The following is a 17,754-nucleotide window of genomic DNA, read 5'->3' on the forward strand; positions in this document are numbered from 1 at the left end:
TGTATGGTATAAAGGGTGATTAGACTGTGTGTGTGTGTGTGTGTGTATGGTATAAAGGGTGATTAGACTGTGTGTATGGTATAAAGGGTGATTAGACAGTGTGTGTGTATATAGCATAAAGGGTGATTAGACTGTGTGTGTGTGTGTGTGTATGGTATAAAGGGTGATTAGACAGTGTGTGTGTGTGTGTGTGTGTGTGTGTGTGTATGGTATAAAGGGTGATTAGACAGTGTGTGTGTATGTAGTATAAAGGGTGATTACACAGTGTGTGTGTGTATGGTATAAAGGGTGATTAGACAGTGTGTGTGTATATGGAATAAAGGGTGATTAGACAGTGTGTGTATATATGGTATAAAGGGTGATTAGACAGTGTGTGTGTATATGGTATAAAGGGTGATTAGACAGTGTGTGTGTATATGGTATAAAGGGTGATTAGACAGTGTGTATGTATATGGTATAAAGGGTAGTTAGACAGTGTGTGTGTGTATATGGTATAAAGGGTGATTAGACTGTGTGTATGGTATAAAGGGTGATTAGACAGTGTGTGTGTGTATGGTATAAAGGGTGATTAGGGCCAGGTGTGGTGGCTCATGCCTGTAATCCCAGCACTTTGGGAGGCCGAGATCGACGGATCACGAGGTCAGGAGATCGAGATCATCCTGGCTAACATGGTGAAACCCCGTCTCTACTAAAAATACAAAAAAAAATTACCCAGGTGTGGTGGCGGGCGCCTGTAGTCCCAGCTACTCAGGAGGCTGAGGGAGGAGAATGGCGTGAACCTGGGAGGCGGAGCTTGCAGTGAGCTGAGATGGCACCACTGCACTCTAGTCTGGGCGACTGAGCGAGACTCTGTCTCAAAAAAAAAAAAAAAAAATTAGACAGTGTGTGTGATTAGACAGTGTGTGTGTATGGTATAAAGGGTGATTAGACAGTATGTGTGTGTATGGTATAAATAAAGGGTGATTAGACAGTGTGTGTATATGGTATAAAGGGTGATTAGACAGCATATATGTGTATATGGTATAAAGTAGGTGTTTGTATTCCACAACAACATTGTATTGACATAATGTGTACAACTTATGTATTTAAAAATCCCTATGTAAAAAATGAATTACTTTAGTTTTAAGAAGCATTCATAATATTCGGTCATTCCCTTTCTCTTTCTCTGGCCAGCTGGGGGTGATCTGACCGTGTCTCTGACAGATGGGAGCCTGGCTACCCTAGAAGGCATCCAGTTACAGTTGGCTGCTAACTTGGTTGGACCAAATGTACAGATTTCTGGAATCGATGCTGCCAGCATTAATAACATTACGTTGCAGGTATGACACCTTCCATGGTTTCCTGTGCTGTAATTCTCTTGGCATCACAGAGAAGCATGAAGTTTTCATTACAAGTACCTGTGCTGCTTTTCAGATTGATCCAAGCATTCTGCAGCAGACACTACAGCAGGGCAACCTATTGGCTCAGCAGCTCACAGGGGAGCCTGGCCTGGCCCCACAGAACAGCTCTCTCCAGACGTCGGACAGCACGGTCCCTGCCAGTGTTGTCATCCAGCCCATCTCAGGCCTGTCCTTACAGCCCACAGTGACCTCTGCGAACCTGACCATAGGCCCGCTGTCTGAGCAGGATTCAGTGCTGACCACTAACAGCAGTGGTAAGAGCCACTCACTTTTGCTTATTTTGACAGCTGGAGTTTCAGTTTCTTGCTTGTGATTACATATTTGATTTTAGGATGTTATGATGTCATTTTCTTCTCTTTGTAGAAGAGAATAAATCAAATGTCCTGAGAATAAAATAAGCTTTTCTTACAATTAATGATATGTATTTAATATATGCTCTTAGATTATTACTACCTTCATTTAATTACTCTTTTCGTCCTGGCTTCATTTCCTCGCAAGGCTTTCTTCTTAGACGAAGGAATTAGAGATGACTGATGCTTTGTTTTAAATCTTTGTCTTATTGAAATATTTAATAACAGTTTAATTAAAATATTTTTAATATAAAAATAGGGGAAATTGGTTTTTTTGAATCTCAACTTTGTTTTGCTTTGTAATGACAATCAGGGACCCAAGACCTCACTCAAGTGATGACTTCGCAAGGTCTAGTGTCCCCCTCCGGCGGTCCCCACGAGATCACCCTGACCATTAACAACTCCAGCCTGAGCCAGGTCCTGGCACAGGCAGCTGGGCCCACTGCCACGTCTTCCTCGGGGTCTCCACAGGAAATTACTCTGACTATCTCCGGTTAGTAAGTTATAATTTTAAACATCTTTTCACCCTGCAATTTAAGTACTGTATATCTTACTATCTCTTTTCCTACAATACTCTGCTGTGCATAAAGCCCGTGCTCAATATGTATTTATAATTTATGGGAGAAGTTGAAGTTTAGTGAAAATAATGTATTCTAATTCAGATCTGGCACCAGAAATGAAAAATTATAGTTTCTCATGTCACTTCCAGTTTGAGTACAGTCAGTTATTTAATTCTTTCATTCATTGACTCATTTTTAGAGAATAAGTTATTTTTGTTTAGCAAACAGCAGAAAGCATAGCTTTGTGGTTCTCACTCATGCTCCATGAAACTGGTATAAACTGTTTACATTAGGGCATTTTAGATCCCCATGGCACTCTCTTTACTGTATGTCTTCAGAATTCTACTAGGATTATATAGGAAAATTGAAACATGGGAGAACATTGAAAAGTAGATAAACGGGTAGGAAATACCCTTTGGCAGTAAAGCCCACCTAAAATTGGCAATCTAATTCTCTCCGCCAGTCACCAGGCTGACTCATTCCCTGTCTTAGGGCTATGCTGCTCGCATTCTGACTTTTCTCCTTGTGTGCCTCCCTTGGTCCTTACGTATCATTAATTCCCATAGTGTGTTCGGATCTCAGTGAGCATTGAACATATTTTCCTGGTGTGCTTTGCTCACGAGACTCTTAACTATAAACTCTTTGTATTACTAAGAGTCATTTGTTAATTCAGCAATTTTTAGAGGCCTTACTATGTGCTTGATACTATTCTAGTAACTTCCACAGATATTAACTCATTCAATATTAGTTCATTTAAGACTTGTAACCTGATGATGATGTTAACAAAGACATTTTGCTAGGAATCAAAACACGCTCCGTGGAGATCTGACGTGACAGAGGGAAGCAGCCCCACTTCCCTGAAACACACCTGTGGAGAAGGACAGCATTCTAGATGGACTCAACCATGAAGGGCAGGATTTCTGCTGTTTCAGAGATATTTCTGCAGAAATTAATTTCAGAACTGAAAGAAAAGGTATTCATAAGAAAACCAGAAGCTTTCTTTTTCAGGAAGGTGTCTTTATTTCTTTTAATATATTAGTGAGAAATTTGAGGAACTGTTTTTAGGTACAGCTTTGCTTTTAAATGAGATGCAGTGGTTTTTAGATGCTGTTGGACAGCAAAAATTAACATTGAATTTTATATAATTCAGTAACCTTCCTCCTTTTAAAATTATATTTATATCTGAATTTTAATGTTGGAAATACAGAAGAGTTATAATATTTTAGGAAAGCTATTTGGTTGATCCAATTAACTTTCTCGAGTACACTTAATATAAGAAGTATTGTGCTAGGTCCTATCAAAACTACATAGTGCATGGTTCTTGCTCAGAGTTAAGAAAATGTATTCTTCAGTTTGTGGATTGTGCCTCTGTTCTTCCTGTGTGTTATTATTGGCCATTTGGTTATTTTGTTAGTATATTTGAAAGTGTAGATGAATATAACTAATATTTTAAGAATTTGGCTTCAGCTGTTCTAGGAGAAAACCTTAAATGAGTTAATGAAATAAGTTTGGTTTCAACTTTGGGCTTAAGATTGTTTTTTCTCACTTATTATGATGGATAATGAGAATTGGCTATACAGTTCCTTATCCCATTTTGAAAGGGCTGCAAAAAGCATTTAATTTATGGTAACCTGTTAAAAGCATCTAGATATTCCATAGAAATTTTCAAAGATTTCATAGTGTGTTCTTTTTTCCATTAACACATAGGATTATAAATGCATGCAAGTGCTAGAGAATGCACAAATCACTTCAGCTAAGTTTTGCAGATTTTAGGCAGTTCATGAGTCCTAGCATTCAGAAAAAGGTTACACGTTGAGTGAAAGGCAAAGACAGTCCTTTGCCTCCCGGAATTACCCTGTCCAGATACAATGAAAGTCCTTTTACCTGATGTTTTCAGCCCAGTTATTAATAAAAAGGTATATAAAATTGGGAACCAAACAAGTGACACCTGCATACTTTGGAGATTCATCCACGGATCTTTTGAATATGGGTCTGCTCAGGTGATAATACATTTTCTACTTTTTAAAATTTTTGCCTGTACTCATGTTCATCATGCAGTTTCATCTCCTGTTTCTCTTTCTTTAGCGTTGCATGAGAATGTAGGTCACTATAAAGCAATCATAGTGCAGCATACTTTTGTCTTTTGAATCTTTTTCTCTCTGATTTTGTGTAGTTGTCTTGCCTACACCTATTTTGACAGCAGAATGTTTAAAGTATCTTGTCTTTACCAAGTTTTTCCAAGGCATTCAATTTGGTTTCCATTGGATGTCCAACAGATTTTTTATTCTCATATTCATTTCTAGTTGCCATACTATTTGATTTCATTATATCATTACAGTAGCTGATGAAGCTGGCATAAACGGGTTTTGAATCAAGCAAATGTGTTTTAGTAGGAATGTATTGCAGGCATGTTAGTGTGTACTTGAGAGCATTCAGAACACACAGGATAGGAACACAGCACACGGGAAACCGCAGCATCGTGGGCTCGGCAAGCCTGCCCAGTGGAGGGCAGGGAGGGGAGGTTCTGTTATCGCCTGGTGATGCCCCTCAGATCCTTTTAACATGCTTTTGCTATACCTGGCAGTGCACTATATTTGGAAATATTTTCAATTCATTGACGGTTTCATTCCACAAAGTGTGTGATTTTTAGGGCCTAAATACTGAGATAAAGTAGAACTCATAAGAAGTATTTTAAAAATACTTCACAGCTTAAAAAGTGTGAACAAATACTGTCATTTAGGGAAATGCATTTTGTGGTCTCATTTTCATTTTTCCATAAATTGTACTGAAATGACAATGAAAGCTTTGAGGATAGAATTATATGTTTAACACACTTGCCAATACGCATCTTAGAATGTTGTTTTCAGATACCACAATATTAATTTCCATTTAGGTCAAGAACTTATTCAACACAATTCTAATGGAAATAGTGAACTATTAATAAACGGGAGCATAAGACTGTTAGCGCCTGAAATCAATAATCAATCTACAGGTGCCACCCTAACAATAAGCAATGATCAGCTTCTCTCCCAGAGCACAGCATTGAGCTCTTCAGGCACACAGCACACGAGTTAGCCAAGAAAGACATTACAAGAGGTCGGAGCTAAAGAGCTCTGCCCACAGTCAATGAGGAGTTAAACTGTCCTTAGCATGACAGGTGTGTCAGCGTCATGCTTTGTCACATGGATTATCATTCTGTAAGGATTACTGGCTTATGTCTAATTCTAGGATACAAAATTCTCTCTAATGTTACCAACCAATCAATGATGTTACTTTTTAAGTCATGAAAGTAAATAATTTTATTCAACTGTACAAAGCATCGTATATTTATACAAGTTAGCATGTTAATAACTCCATGTACAAAGCTGTCCCTTTCTAACCCAGCGCTGGAAGACTCTTACTTAGCTCATTACTTCTGCCCTCCAGTGAGAATTTTCTGACACCAGCTGAAAATAGAATAGAAAAATGGAAAGGAGGCAGCTTTCTAAGATTTTAAAGCATAGAATTTTATGAAAAATAAACATATTAATATTGGCAAAAACTGCAATTACTTTTGCACCAATGTAATAAATGAGCTCATGTAAGATAAATGACAGTTTCATAAGTAACCATTAACAGTTTAGGATAACATACCTATCTCGTTCTCTTCACCTTGTAGAGATTGCATTCACTTCTTAGCCTTGTTATTTTCCAACTATGTATATCACTTTGTGAGGAAAAAAAACCTAATCTTCAGATATGTTTGTACCCAAAAGCTAGACCTCTTTTCATGCTTAATTCTTAATTGAAATGACCTCTTGTCCCGTAGTTCATTTATTCCATGAAAGATTATAGTGTCTGCTGTGTGGTAAGAATTGCGCAAAATCTGGGACTGTGACTCTGGGCAGGTCAGAGCTGGTCCTGCATTCTGGATCTCAGAACAAATGGAGTGCAGACATTTTTTGAAGAATCCACAAGTGACTATAAAATTACAGCTGTAACCATATATAAAGGAGAGGTGATGGCACAGAGAGCACATGTCACAGGGGGTGGCTCTGTGGCTTCTTTGAGGACATCCTGGCTGAGCTGAGAGAGGGGCTTGGGAGTTGTGGTGGCTTTTCTCCCAACGCCAGCCACTCAGCTTTGCATGGCCCGTGGTGGCCTTTAGCTGAAGCAAGGAGGTGTGGATATTTTAATGGGTGGAAGGTCCAAAATATATGATGTATTGTTGAAGTTAACATAGCAAATGTTTTTCTCCAAACGTTTTCTAAAACTCATAGTTTGTGGTTTTTAAAGGATCAGGCAGTGTGTTCTTCTCATCTCTAGAATTCTAATCTTAGGCTGTGAGTTCATCATCTTTCCCCCGCTGCATGGTTCATGTTGCAATGTGAAGACGTGCTGCTTGTGTGTGGGCCGAAGCGAGTGGTAGTCGCTCGTGGTGCAGGGCTCTGGGTGAGATGTCTGGATTCATGCCCTGCTGGCCGGCCTCAATGAGCAGGAAACTGGCCGTCAGCAGTGCACCCTCATGTCTTCCTGGAAACTCTGCTGAACATCCTTAGTGAGCCCCTGGCACACTGATGGAGAGACAAGTCGGGTTGTAGAGGTTTCAGTTTGAGTGGAGTGGTGTTTGTGCCTCTTGGTGATCCTGGATGTTTGTAGGCGCAGCAGATTGCTTGATTCGAAACTGGGGACGTTCTGACCGAAGGGAGAAGTTGGATGGAATGAGGGCGCACGCACTCCAGGGCTCTGCTCTAGCTGCCTGCGTTTCTTTAAACTCCTGTGATCTGGCTAGTTCAGTAGTAAGTGCTGTACCTATAAATTCACCTCCACAGATGCATGTTGGAAGTGTCACACCAGCATCTCACACTCAGGTGAGTGTCCTCTCAGGGCAGGCGAGCTGTCCTCAGTCAGTGGGTGCAAGGCTCCCACATGTTATGCAGCTGACATTTCTGTACAAACAGCAACATACGCCCTTTGCTGATTTGCATTTTTAAAATTATTATTCTTTTAGACCTTTTTTTAAAGAGCCAGCCGAGGCCGGGCATGGTGGCTCACGCCTGTAATCCCAGCACTTTGGGAGGCCGAGGCGGGCGGATCACCTGAGGTCAGGAGTTTGAGACCAGCCTGGCCATCATGGTGAAACCCCGTCTCCATTAAAAATACAACAAATTAGCTGGGCGTGGTGATGGGTGCCTGTAATCCCAGCTACTCGGGAGGCTGAGGCAGGAGAATCGCCTGAACCTGGGAGGTGGAGGTTGCAGTGAGCCGAGATTGCGCCACTCCAGCCTGGGTGACAAGAGCAAAACTCCGTCTCAAGAAGAAAAAAAAAAGTCAGCTGAGAAAATCAGTCTCTCTCTCTCACTCTCTCTCTCTCTTAGGCTACTTTAGCTTATATCCCACTTGTTAAATTAAAAAAAAAAAAAAGCTTTTCAAGGGATTGGGTGACATTATAAAATAAAAGACGAATGCGTAATTAAAGAATATTTGTGTATTAATATAATATCGGCTATTCTTAAATACAGGCTTAGTTTTATGTGATCAAGTAAGTTGTCTTATGTTCTTGAATACCTTTGGCATCTTTGAATAATCCTGGGTATAGGAAGCAATTGTTCATGTATTGACCCACTCAATCCTTGATATTAAGCAGATGTTTTTAGAGTGGCTTGCACATCCCATTTGTCCTAGTTATAATTATGTAGTGGATCTCAACTGTATAGTAGTAGTTAGGAGATTGCCTCTTAGTGAGCAATATTTATCTAGAGTCAAAGTCAGTTTCAGATCTAGCTTGAGGCCACACCACTAATAATTGAAATTAAAATGACATTATTTTGAAATTAAACCTGACTCTTCTAAGGTAAACACTCAAAAACCTCTAATGCCCATACAAAACTTATGTTGAGCATAATGAATAGGTATGTGGCTATTATTATTTTTTGATTCTCTATGCAAGCAAGGTTTGGTGAAGACCCATCAGCTTCTAGGTTAACTCTGGCTGTTTCATCTTAATCGAAGGCATTGAAAGAAGTGTATCACCACTTAGGGATTTGCGATGAATCCAGGTGAGACAATTAGTCAGAATTTCACATGCCGGACAAAAGCACATGCTTTTGTTGAGATTCGTGATGCAGGAGTTGAAGACTATTTCAGAGTTTCATCCCAACAACATCCATTCCCAAATCTGACACAAAGAGTTTTCCTTAAAAAGTGATCCCATAGAATGTAAGTACTGTCTCAGAAGCAGATCGTAGTCTTGATAGAGGCTTGAGAAATTTAGCACAACTTTTTAAGGAATTCATCTCAAATGAGTATTATCTTTTTGTTCTTACCTTCGTCCACTTTTAAATTTAAGATAATTTTGATGAATAAATTGAGTTCTGCTTTCGATGAAAGAAGCAAAGACCAGTATTTGTTTTCTATTTATTTGTAAGGTTATTCTTGCCTTAGTTTCTTCTAGATTTAAGTATAATCACTTATTTTATTTTTAAATAGTTCAACAATTTAACATTTCCCATTCCCCGGTGTATATTAAAACTGAAGAGGACGCTCTCATCCTCACGAGTTGTCCCTTTGAGTGACCTGGATGCTTGGGAACGAGGGGCTACCCCGATGCTTCTCTCCTGTTCTGCCGCCCCCACCTCCTGTCTTCCCACATTTCAGTTAATCGCAAGAAAAAACTGATATCATATCTTTTAAACTATTTTTAGAACCTTACAAAATTATGTTTTCTTAGAAGCTATGAGGTGATATCCCAAGAGATTTAAGACAATGTTGGGTTTGATGAGCATACAGTTTATTAATCTTTTTAACTTATTTTTGAGTCGGAATCATAAAGTCAGACTTGTATTGCTCTATACATGCTGGAGGAACAGTGGTTTCAGAAAAATAAGTGAAGAATAAAAGTAAGAGTCTACAATCTTCACTTCAGCATGGGATCTTCATTTTCATGCTAAGAGTATTTAATTTGAATATAAAATTGTAGCTTTTAACAAATAGATAGTTAAGAGCTATTTGTAGCTTGTAATTTAACTGCATGCTTAAGAAAATTTCAGCTTTTTTCTGCTCTAGTCATGTGTTCTTTTCAATCATATTGAGGACAGTTCTACTGGAACCGGTATCATCCTCTTTGTGGAAAATCCATTGAATTAGGACATTATTAAAGGTTCACTGTTTGAGTTGAAATACGAAATTTGGCCCTGTCTGAAGTTGTTTATTATTTTCATTGAACTTTGTGTCAGGTTTCACTTTAATCAAACACAAGGCTTCTCTGTCTTTTTACATTTTTCATGCTGCACAGTCCCGGAACCTCTGATACCTTAATAATCACTAGAAAGTCAGGATTAGTTGACTGGTGGGAGTGGGGAGAAGATCTTTGGTTCCTTTATTTCAGCAGTCGGGGTGAGGTTTGAATTTTTGCTGTGCGCTGGCTTCGCCTTGGCTCTAAGTGTGATCCTGGGCGAGATTCACAGGCACATGCATCTCTTCCCCGTCTTCCCTCTGTGCAAGCTCATTGGCAGCTGCCACCTGCCCCCCCGCCCCAGTCTCTATGGTTTTGGCCACTCATGTTAAAAACGTACCCGCAGGCTAGTGTGCGGTAAGGGTGTGTGGAGGGAATTCTAGGAGGACAGCTATTAGGTCAGCTGCTGTGCTGCTCACTGGAACGCTCAGCGCGTGCAGACGTCCTCCACAAGGCCACACTCCTCGGGCTCCCACCAGCACTCTGTGCGGATGCTGGAGCAGGCGGGAGGGTCTGACCTAGCTATCTGTGGAGCCCCGGCGGCTGCTTCAGCGCTCGAGCCTCCCAGCCTGCTAATGGTTCTACTGCTTTTGAAGGTTCCAGGTCTGTGCAGCACAGTGTGGGACCCCAGGAGTGTGGATCTGTGGAGGCATTGTATTTGGAGAACTCCAGCGACAAGTAAGTAACCTAGTTTTCCTGTTGGCCCCTGACTCCTAGGAGAGCGCTGGACTGATGTGACCCAAGTCACAGCAAAGTGCTGACAGGCGCGTGTTTCTTTTGTTTTGAAACCTGGTTAGAAAATAGCTTTTTGAACTTTTCTTTGGTCGTCATCTTGGCATCCTTAGCACCTGGCACAGTGGCTGGCACAAGTGGATGAGGAATACATGTTTCAGATGAATGGATGGCTCGACTGTGGTATAAAGTGAGCGTGCGTGTGTGTGCCCGTGTGTTTATACTTTCAACGTTGTGTTCACTGGTGCCCACTACAGGACTTTGATAATCCCATGCTGAACCCGTCTCATCTGCCAGCAAGGTGCATGAGTGTCTGTTTTGTAAAAGAAAAGCCCTTTCTTCACCAGATACTTTCGTTTCTCTTAGTATCGGCTGCAAGGGGAGATATTTCAGTTTTGTTGTCTTTTCTGAAGAAAATTAAGATGTCATGCAGGATAAATGAATATTTAAAGGATTTATGAGATTTATTTTGACCTCCTGTCTTTTAGAATAAGAATCAGTCAGGGTGATGAAAGTGAGAAAATGAGCAGAGATGGTCAGATTTATCCCGTAAGCTCTGGAGCTAGTTATTCCTCAGTGGATCACACTTGCTTCCTTTCTTCAGCTGGTCTCTTCAGTTGTGGATGGGTAAGCTCTGGAAGTAGCTATTCCTCAGTGGATCACACTTGCTTCCTTTCTTCAGCTGGTCTCTTTGGTTGTGGATGGGGACAATGCACTGGAAATTCTTGTCAGAGTTTTCATTCGACAGTAGTAGCTGTGACTGAGACTGTGGGGTCACATTTTCACTCTTTGTTTACTGGTTTTTCTGTGTGTGTGTTATACTTAAGAAGCACAGTATATTCATATGTAAAGATGTTTAAAAACTAAGAAAAGCCTTATCCTAAAATTAGAATTGAAGACCCTGTGATTTCTTTGGTGCAGCTTGGAGACCTCGGGCAGCATGAATGCTGCTTCCTGCAGGTGGGAGCATCGCTCTCCCTGTGCCCTTACACCTGGACTTGTCTGGCCTTCCCATTGATCTACTTACTTTGCCTCTTTTGTAGAACTTAACACTACAAGCGGAAGCCTTCCTTCAACAACACCGATGTCTCCATCAGCCATCTCGACTCAGAACCTGGTCATGTCCTCGTCGGGCGTGGGAGGTGACGCTAGTGTCACGCTGACGCTGGCCGATACTCAGGGTATGCTATCTGGAGGCCTGGACACTGTCACACTCAACATCACCTCTCAGGCAAGTGCTCCTCAGAGAGGGATGCGAAGGTCCTTTCAAAAAGTGATCTTTGAAAACATTATTCATTGACTCCTTCTTAAATAAATAGTCTGAGCATTTTTTTTCCCCAAAATCGAAGCATTTTTTTTCTGATTAAAAAAGTAATACGGTAAATATAAAAAGGGGATAAAAATTCAGATAATGTAGAAGAACATAAAAAATAAGGTAAAACATAAAACCCAAAGCTTTAATCCCACCACCCAAATGGAACCACAGTTAACATTTTAATATATATATCCTTCTACACCTTTATATGAATGTATAAGGTACATAGTTATAAATTTCTGCAGAAATTTATAAAATGATGTACACATCATGTAGACGAGCTTTATTGCAGGGCATTATGTTGTATTCATGGTTTCAATAAGTAGTATGGAATTTTTCATGCCCTTAGTCACTGAGATTCTTAGATGAATTCCTGCCAGTAGAAGTGCTGTGCCAAAGGGGTGTACATTTTTACATGATTCCTTGAGCTAAGATGCTGAAAAACCTTTCGGACTTTAATTAGGAAAATCATAATGATACATTATGATTAGTTATAATGAAGGTGAATTATAACAAAGCTATGCCAGCATTTTGATAGTTGAAGACTAATTATAATAAGGCTGTGTCAGAATTTTCATAGTTGACTGTAAAAAAGTCTATTCTTAGTTGATGTAAATTGTGATTTCTATGTGTCTGTTCCTGGCTGTAATAGAAGCAAAATATGCAGCAGAATTAGAAAGCTGAGGCTGGACACAGGTGGCTTCTGCCTGTAATCCCAGCACTTTGGGAGGCTGAGGTGGGAGGATTGCTTGAGCCCAGGAGTTTGAGACCAGTCAGGGCAACATGGCAAAACTTTGTCTCTACAAAAAATAAAAAATTTGGCCAGGCATGGCAGTACACACCTGTAGTACTAGGTACTCCGGAGGCTGAGGTGGGAGGATTGGGTGAGCCTGGGAAGTCGATGCTGCAGTGAGCCATGATTGCACCACTGCACTCCAGCCTGAACGACAGAGTGAGACCTCTCTCTCAAAAAAAAGCTGAGGTTGTTTTCACCAAAACACATTCCTTGATTGTCCTGTCTCTGCTTTTTAGGCTCACTGTACAAGAAAAACAGATTTGGCATCTAGAGCAGGATTGGTCCTAACACTATTACAGCCACTTGCTGAAGAAATGACCTCTTCTAAGCTCTAGTCCCTCTCATTAGTGAAATAGCAGCATTTCCTCTGCATCGCTTCAAGGCAGAGTTCAGTCAGTCTCCCTTGGTTGTGGGATGCTCACATGTTGTTGGCAAATAGGCTTTGCCTAGAGCTCCTCACCGAGGCCCCCTGCACAGCCACTACCCTCTTCTGAGGTGACCCAGGCGCACCGCACGCCAGGGTTCCTGCTCACTGGACACAGGGGCTCCCCTTTGGCTGACCTGCCTGTAGCCAAGCAGCCCTGCCTACGTCGTGCCCCCAGGGACCTGTCGGGCAGCCCCTGTCAGCCACATGTGGTGCTGGGAAGCAGAGTGTGCATCTCACTCAGAGGCATTCCTCCTGAGCTGTGCGGAGCGCATGACTGCTTATGGAGTTTAACGCACCTTCTTCACCTGCTCTTACGCACCATCAACTCCTGCTTGTCACATAATTAACCTTCTGAATGTTAGCAATTCGTATCATGTTTTAAAATTGTAGTTGGAACAAAAGTAACCGACTGGCTGGGCGTGGTGGCTCACACCTGTAATCCCAGCACTTTGGCAAGCCGAGATGGGCTTGAGGTTAGGAGTTTGAGACCAGCCTGGCCAACATGGGGAAACTCCGTCGCTACTAAGAATACAAAAATTAGCCAGGCATGGTGGTGGGTGCCTGTGATTCCAGCTACTTGGGAGTCTGAGGCAAGAGAATCACTTGAACCCGGGAGGTAGAGATTGCTGTGAGCTGAGATCGCACCTCTGCACTCCAGCCTGGGCAACAGAGTGAGAGTCCATCTCAAAAACAAAAAAAACAAACAAACAAAATACCCATCCTAAGATGTAAATGACTGGGGTGTGCTTTCCTAGATGCAAGAAGCATGATGATTATGGTGGACCAGCCAGGTCTCCTTTCCTACCTGTCATCTTGGTCACTGTATCTCAGGGCCTGGTGAAGCCCCCTGAGGTCTGGGGCAGGCAGTGGGCCGGGGGAGGCTGGATGGGAGAGCACTTTTCCTTATTTACCATTCAAGGAACACACTTCAAATCCAAGTACAGGAGTCTGTACGCTAACTCAGAGTCATTTGTCTTTCCCACGTTTTTATTTGCTGCTAAGATGTTGTTTTTTTATTTAAATGATGACGGCTGTAAATATGACCTTACACTTCCCGTTGTCTTGTAAAGCCTTAAGGGTGTAATGTGCATTGGGCGTTTGGGAACACGGTGGGCGACCCTAGCACTGCGTTTGGGAACACGGTGGGTGACCCTAGCGTTGCATTTGGGAACACAGTGACTGTCCTGTTATATGTGTGAGTCAGCTCCCAGGGTCCCTGGTGTGTTTCTTATTGTAGACTTTTAACTATCATAATTAAAGACATAGTAAAGAAGTAAAAATTATTTAAAATATAAATTTCAATTAGTTAAATGCCTTTGAATAACTTTTGGAGTGTGGGATTGAGTTTGATGAGAAAAACCCAGAAAGGCATTTATTTCAGTAATTATGAGAGTGTATTTTCTGTATGTTAAGTTTTATCACTTTGAGAATTATCCACTACAATTAAAGTGAAAGTTCAGTAAGTAGTTCTCAGTATTGTCTAGGTTGTATTTTTAAAGTCTGCAAATATTTGCCAGGATGTCCCATGCCTTTTTTGTAGAACAGGGGTCCCCAACTCCCAGGTTGTGGACTGGTACCTGTCCATGGTCTGTTAGCATCCGGGCTGCACAGCAGGGGTGAGCGTGGGCCAGAGAGCATTACCGCCTGAGCTCCACCTCCTGTCACATGAACTGGGGCATTACATTCTCAAAGGGGCATGAATCCTATTGTGAACTGCACATGTGAGGGATCTAGGTTGTGTGATCCTTATGAGAATCCAGCTAATGCCTGATGATCTGATGTGGAAAAGTTTCATCCCGAAACCATCTCCCCAACATCCCCTACCTCAAATCCGTGGAAAAATTTTCTTCCATGAAACCAGTCTGCCTGGTTCCAAAAAGGGTGGGGACTGCTGGTGTAGCGCACATGGGTCACCCAGGAGCCTTGTGAGCGGGCAGGTGGTTCTCCAAGCAGGTTCTTGAAGAAGGGCTGTAGAGTGAAGCTTTGGTGGCAGTGATGACCCTGGGATGCTCTGTGGCCCGTTTCTGGGCCTGCTGTCCTCACCAGCTGGCAGCCCAGGCTCCCTGGCTTCACACCAGTGGGGTCACTTTCTCATTTAGGATGCTGCTTTTGGACAAAAGTCCTGCGGGTCCTCAGCGCCTCAGGACAGACTCCATCAGCTGCCCCTCTGGCTCCTGCCTGGCCCCTGCCACGCCACGTGGACTTGGGCTCTGCTGGCTGAGCTGCCAGAAGTACCTCGTTTGCCACGCCCTCTCCCTCCCACCCACTGCACAGGTGGCTCCTGTGCCTGGCATCCAGGATATGCCTGCAGCCACACACCCTGCCATTAGCGCTTCCCTGCTGCCCCCCTCAGCCCTTCCACTCTGGCCTGCGGACATGGGAGCAGGAGGCTTTGTGAGCAGCACGAGCCGGGTGGGTCTTCTGGAGCCTGTGTCTATCCAGATACATTAGTGTTTCTGTTAAGCTTTGGTGGGTTAAGTTCATTCTGTATATTCTTTTCTGTACTTTAAAAAAAAATTATCAAATACAAAATTTTTAAACCAAATTGATTAATTAGCATGCATTGTCCAACAAGTAATTTTAAAATATCCAATAGAAATTGTGTAGCTTTATTTGAATCTTTTTTCTATTAGCTGGCAAACTTAGACTTGTGCTGATTTAATACTCTGAAAACTTGCAAAAACCAGATGAAAACTTTCTTAGCTTTTTGAATGGTATTTTTCTAAACATAATGAATCCTTGTAGCAATAAAACCACCATTTTATTGTCAAGAGATTAATGAACCTACAAGAAAGTGGCTGTAAATATGTAAATTAAATTTGACCTGAAAATTAGAAGGTGGTCAAGAGAAATTAACCGGTGTCTAATGATGGTTGTTCAGTTAAGAGTTATTCACTAGGGGATAAATGTCGAATGATTGAATATTACTTCCTTAAAATGACATGTGCTCCTTGAATTTAATGAGGAAACAGACTAATAGCACGGGGAAGAGATCCAATGTGAAGAAATCAAGTTGTTCAGCATTATACCACCCTGAGCACTGCACTCTGTGCATGGAAAAATAAGAATCTCCCTAAATGGACTGAAGGAAACAGTAATATAAACATAGAAATTACTGTACATATTTAAAAGATAGGAAAGTCATGTAAACTTATTATGTATTATTTTTTGTTTCTTTGTAAAATCCATGAAAGAAAATGTTCCTAAAAACAGAGAAAGGTGGTCTTACTTTACTTAAATAGTATTCTATTTTTTAATTTTAATTTTAAAAATATTTTTTTAATTTTTTAAATTTTTTATTTTTTTATTATTATTTTTGAGACGGAGTCTCGCTCTGTCGCCCAGGCTGGAGTGCAGTGGCGCGATCTCCGCTCACTGCAAGCTCCGCTTCCCGGGTTCACAGCATTCTCCTGCCTCAGCCTCCCGAGTAGCTGGGACCACAGGCGCCCGCCACCATGCCCGGCTAACTTTTTTGTTATTTTTTAGTAGAGACGGGGTTTCACCATGTCAGCCAGGATGGTCTGGATCTCCTGACCTCGTGATCCGCCCGCCTTGGCCTCCCAAAGTGCTGGAATTACAGGCGTGAGCCACCGTGCCCAGCCTAGTATTCTTAAATAATGGGCAAATTTGGCTGGGCACAGTGGCTCACGCCTGTAAATCCTAGCACTTTGGGAGGCCGAGGCGGGCGGATCACGAGGTCAGGAGATCCAGACCATCCTGGCTGACACGGTGAAACCCCGTCTCTACTAAAAATACAAAAAAATTAGCCGGGCATGGTGGCGGGCGCCTGTGGTCCCAGCTACTTGGGAGGCTGAGGCAGGAGAATGGCGTGAACCCGGGAAGTGGAGGTTGTAGTGAGCCGAGATCGTGCCACTGCACTCCAGCCTGGGCGACAGAGTGAGACTCCGTCTCAAAAAAAAAAAAAAAAAAAAAGAGCAAATTTGAGTTCATAATAGCAAAAAATTTGGAATATATATGTTTTTATAAGTCCATAATTAATCCTAATTTAAAACTTGAAAAGGGCCCAATTTTGGAAGAATATTGTGGGAGTAAGTGATAGTTTTAATTCAGAGAAAATTGGCTAATTTTGAAATGTGATTCTGATTTATTTGTTCCAAACTTTAGACTCTTCAGGGGTGAGGAGGAGCAGGCCGGTGGTAGTTGTGTGTCCTGCTTGCCCACTGAAGTCTGACAGTTTTATCAGGAGGTGTAAACGTGCATGCAGAAAATCTATTCAAGAAAGCAAAATGATTTTTAGTTCTTATTCTGAATACAAGAAGAAGCAATTTACTTATTCATGAAGGGAATTCTCTTTTATACTAATTCTTGTCATAAAAAAACAAACTTATTATTACAGATAATTGGTCAGGTGCAAAACATTTAAAACTTTGTATTTAGATATATAAATGTGGCTTTTTAAGTCTAAATTTGACTGTGGGGTGACCTAGAAATTGGCAAATCTTATTACAGACTCCTGATGGGAAAAGAAGCCAATTCTGAAGTAACAAGTTAGTTGTAAGTTTAACACTGAGAGTCATCTGGCCCATGCTGTTTAAAGCTTTCTTAATTTTGTGCCTTTCTTAGCCTTCATCTTCTACAAGTCGTTCATATTTACTCTTGTACTTGTAAATATCTTGACATTTTTATTGAGGCACAATGTTTTGTTTTACGTTTATTAAGAGTTGTGTATAGGCCGGTAAAATTATGAACTGCTAAGAAAAATCTGTCTAATGAAATTGTACATGTGAGCAGTAAGTGAGGTTGATTTATGGGTACTTGACAATGGTATAGTGAAGTTTGTTATTGCATAGAATGCCTTTCATCAGTATCCAGCCCTTGCTCATATTTTACAGCATTTCCCAGATTCAGTCGAACATTGACATTCCTGGGTCTCAGCAGGCCCAAGTTAATTCAGTAGTCATGGGTGGGGCTGGCGTCTGTGCTGTTCATTACCCACCCTC

The 17,754-nt window shown here is 41.5% G+C and overlaps 1 protein-coding gene across 6 annotated transcripts in view; it reads left to right on the plus strand.

Annotated features, from left to right (window-relative positions):
* ZNF236 (zinc finger protein 236) overlaps window positions 1-17,754 on the plus strand; it is a 157,684-nt gene that overhangs the window by 103,734 nt on the left and 36,196 nt on the right. For 4 of the 6 annotated variants that reach the window (XM_034944088.3, XM_055102379.2, XM_063597368.1 and 1 more), the window contains 4 exons: window positions 1,174-1,319; window positions 1,414-1,654; window positions 2,064-2,243; window positions 11,299-11,486. In XM_034944088.3, coding sequence (XP_034799979.1) covers window positions 1,174-1,319; window positions 1,414-1,654; window positions 2,064-2,243; window positions 11,299-11,486 — 755 coding nt within the window. Of the gene's footprint in view, window positions 1-1,173; window positions 1,320-1,413; window positions 1,655-2,063; window positions 2,244-3,110; window positions 9,071-11,298; window positions 11,491-17,754 lie in introns of those variants that run through there. The other 2 variants (XM_055102380.2, XM_063597369.1) reach the window with 2 other exon arrangements.

The sequence above is a fragment of the Pan paniscus genome, chromosome 17, assembly GCF_029289425.2.
Source record: "Pan paniscus chromosome 17, NHGRI_mPanPan1-v2.0_pri, whole genome shotgun sequence".
In the NCBI taxonomy this organism is placed as follows: Eukaryota; Metazoa; Chordata; class Mammalia; order Primates; family Hominidae; genus Pan; species Pan paniscus.